Genomic DNA, 4002 nt, shown 5'->3' on the forward strand with positions numbered 1-4002 from the left:
GAGCTAAGGACACAAGATGTATTCTGTGTGTGTGTGTGTGTGTGTGTGTGTGTGTGTGTGTGTGGGGGGGTGTGTGGGTGTGTGGGTAATGGACAGGGGGGCCGATGAGGAAAAGGGAGCGCCAAATCTTTTCCATTTGGGGGGCCACAGCAGCACAAACAAAACTTCAAACGTGATCCCACCCAAGACACACACACACACACACACACACACACACACACACAGATATCCACTCAGGGAAAACATGCTTCTCATCCCACGCAGGCGAGTGGAAAAGCATCAGATCTTTTCAGTGACCACACTCAAGTCTGTGAATGTTTCTGAAGCCGCTAGAAAGACAATTATTTGACATCCAACTGAAAAAACTGAACCGTTGACTTTAATGACCGGTGTTAGGTTAGTTGAAAGCAATAACATTCAGTTAAATACTAAATATTAGGTTCAACTTAACATTATTGCTTCCAACTAACTTAATATGTGTTGAAGTAATTCATTTAATTAAAGTCAACGTTTCAGTATTTTCAGTGTGAAGTCACAGCTAAAGCCACTTCTGCTCCAAACAGCAGCGAGAAAAGACACAAAGAGAGGAACTGAAGTCACCTCAAGTAATTCAGAAAATGAAATGTTTACATTTTACATCCTTTAAGGGAACACACACTAATAAGTCAGGAGCTTCCTCATGTCTTCATATTTACTGAAATGCAGTTTTTGCACAGACTTTCCTGTTCCAACTTGCAAGAAAAACTCTTTACAGGATTAAAAACCCTCCAAAACATGAACATCTTTAATAAAAAGTTGAGCTTCTTTGCTTCAAACACAGTCTGCATTTACTTAAACACAAAAAGTCATCAAAGCAAATCATGAAAATGTTTTTAAATCCAACAAAAGTATTTTTTAAAGTCTAAAAGTAATAAAATATCATTTCACCCATAACAACACTTTCTGCTCTGTTTTCCATTTAAATAACGCATTTTTCTTTTAAAAACTGGCCAGAAAGGAAAATGTTTCTCAATATTTCAGTAGAATCCTCTTTGCATTAACAGCTGCAACAACGAGAACTAATAGTGAAACCAAAAAAACATGACAAATGTCACCTCTCACACATTGAGACCAACCGAAAACACAGAAGCTGCACAGTCAGAGGAATCTTTAAATGATGATGTGCTCATTTCATAAAGTCAAGATGAAACTGTGTGAGCTGTTCAACCAGAGAGACATTTAATATAAATCCAAGAGGAGGAAGACATTGCGTAATAAAATACGAAATATGATTGCTACATCTTTACACCCTCTCAGCAGAAAGGCCAAGGGTAAACTTGAAGAAAGTCAAATTCTCAGTGATGAGTAGACACTTTTCTGACAATGTACAACTTTTTAATCTTGCTTGCTTCATTAAAAAACAAATAAGAACTCCTTAAAGTGTGCAACAAAGCCCATAATTTAAAAGGTAGGTGCTAAAGAAACATCTTGAAATTACCCAAAGGAAAACACGTCCAAACAGAAGTCCAAACAAAATCAAAATACATTTTAAAAAGTGTAGAAAAATCACCAATAGCAGCTTTTAAATTACATGTAAATATGGAAAGTCAGAAATAAAAACTTCTTTGAATTTCCAGTCAGAAAAATAAGCACCAAAAAGAGAGAAATCTAATTTCAAACACGTCAAATTGTGGATTGAAGAAGCCAAAACAAGTCTTGCATTTTACTTACTGGTGTTTAGTTTTCAATATCCCAAAAAATAACTCAGTTTTTACATTTAAAATGACAAAGAAACTACAGAAAATAATGTCAAATCTTTTTTTTTTTTATATAAAACAAACTCCTTAAAAAGTGTTCCCTTCCTCTCCGTGTGCTCCGTACTCACCGTGTAACTTTGGTCCCATCCACACATAGGGACGACCGGTCAGATCCTCTGCGCGCGTGTGTGCGTGTGTGTGTAGGACAGGTGCAGTTCTCCCCTTATGTCCGTCCTGATCCGAGCGCTGATACTCCACCGGTGTGTGTCAAAGTGTGTGTGTGTGTGTGTGTTATGAGTGTGTGTGATCCACTCGGTGTCCTGTGTTCAAATGCCTTACAATGCCGACATCCCTCTGACTAAGCTGGAGAGAGGGCCGGCTCTTTCGCGACAGGCCCACGCCCCCCTTGCTTACCCCTCCTCCTGGCCCCGCCCACGACACACACAAAAACACACACTTTTCTCCAGAGGCAGCAGGAGCTTTCACCTTAGGCCATGACACACACACACAACTTTTTATGCATGTAAATAAAGTTTTCTTACAATGATATTGCTGTGTGTGTGTGTTCGCTAAAATGTGTGTGTGTGTGTGTGTGTGTGTGTGTGTGTGTGTGTGTGTGTTTGTGTGTGTGAGGGGAAATGTCTGTTAGCAGCCTGAAAGAGGTAAACAACGCGTGCGTGTGTGTGCGCGTGCGTGCGTGTTGAGGGGGGAGCATTGAGTCACTGTCACAGGATGTCCCTCTCTTCCCCAGGAAAACACACACACACACACACACACACACACACACACACACACACACACACACACACACACACACACACACACACACACACACACACACACACACACACACACACACACACACACACTGCCTCTAGGGGGCAGGACTGGTCTGCCCTTGTTTCGTTCACTTAAAGTGACTCTCTTCTTATTGTCTCTGTCCCTCACCCTCACTTTGTCTCTCTTTCTTTTACTTTCTCTATCTTTACAGAGACTTTAGATCAAGTTTCTAAATGAAATGTCAGATATTTTCATTGTCATATATACGACACGTTGATACATACACGTGTGTTATTAAAAACACAGAGGAGAAAGCAAAAAGGAACAACACTAAAAATATGTTTACAAGTTCATATATGTCTCTTCTGTGACATGTCTCCATGATTTAATGCTAGCTAGCGCTTGCCAATAGAAGCACACGTGTTAGATAGTGATGTCATTATGTTACAGAAGTATACAGGGAACTTAGGGATGTTAGCCTTTGCAGACCATTGACATGCAACCTGCACACACTACAGGAAAGGGGAAGCCCAGACGAGGGCTTCTTGGAGTCTTGCAAAATGATCCAAGATGGATGTATTTCTCAGCATGCAAACCCGTTAATGGTTCCACCAATTATGTTTCTCAGCCATTTCACCTTTTGTTATAAATCCTCAAATATAGTTTTATTCTCATATATCCGGTAGCTAAATGTTGTCCCTTAAGAAAAAGACATACAATAGTGCAAGAAACAAACTCTAATATGTCAAATATCAGGCAGCTTTGCAAAAACATGGGAGATGTTTGGTCCCTTCCTTCGACTGCCAAGACTTTTGCTGGACATGTATAATCGAATGAAAGCACTGTGCATGGACGAGGATTAAAAATAGGAGGAAGGAAATCCCCCTTTGCTCCCGACACTGCAAGAAGAAAAGCCTTTATGCTCTGGTCTGATGTGAGATTCGTCTTCACTTCAAACGGGACCCAGTCTTTCCTCGGTCCCTAAACTCGTGTTCCTCATCTGGTTTCTTAAAGAAATGATGATACAATGATATATTTCTTACAGCTCTCAAATGACGAGAGTTAGATGTAGGGTCTCTTTTCTGTTTAACATGAGACCCAGACTCAGGACTGGGTTGCAGAAGTTTTACTACAGTAAATCTGCAATTGGAAGATTTCTGTCGTGATTATTGTGTAAACATTTTATTAAATTATTATTCTCATTATTGAGACTAACATGTAACATTGATGTGAAATGTTCTCTGAAAGTTGCTTTTTTGGTCACTTTCTGCCTGTTTTCCTTCTTTATTTCAGTTTTAACGATCATGAAATTATTCAGTATATCATATGTTAACAAAATATATTTCTAAACCAATTGAATGTCGCATCAAACAGCTCTCACTCTTACTGTTATAACAAAAGCTCCCTCGCTCACTAACACTGGAAATTCCCATCTAATTGTCCCCCGACTCCCAATTTACCTCCCACTCACTGCCCCCCCCCCCCC

At 39.9% G+C, this 4002-nt stretch overlaps 1 protein-coding gene across 1 annotated transcript in view; it reads right to left on the bottom strand.

The window, feature by feature from the left end:
* Positions 1–2062, bottom strand: part of LOC104951196 (PR domain zinc finger protein 1-like) — a 12677-nt gene extending 10615 nt beyond the window's left edge. The window contains exon 1 of the mRNA XM_010777834.1: positions 1865–2062. Within this exon, the coding sequence (XP_010776136.1) occupies positions 1865–1891 (27 nt within the window). The 5' untranslated portion in view covers positions 1892–2062. The remainder of the gene's footprint in view (positions 1–1864) is intronic.
* Positions 2063–4002: the final 1940 nt, after the last annotated feature.

The sequence above is a fragment of the Notothenia coriiceps genome, unplaced genomic scaffold, assembly GCF_000735185.1.
Source record: "Notothenia coriiceps isolate Sejong01 unplaced genomic scaffold, NC01 NC01_scaffold00018667, whole genome shotgun sequence".
NCBI lineage: Eukaryota > Metazoa > Chordata > Actinopteri > Perciformes > Nototheniidae > Notothenia > Notothenia coriiceps.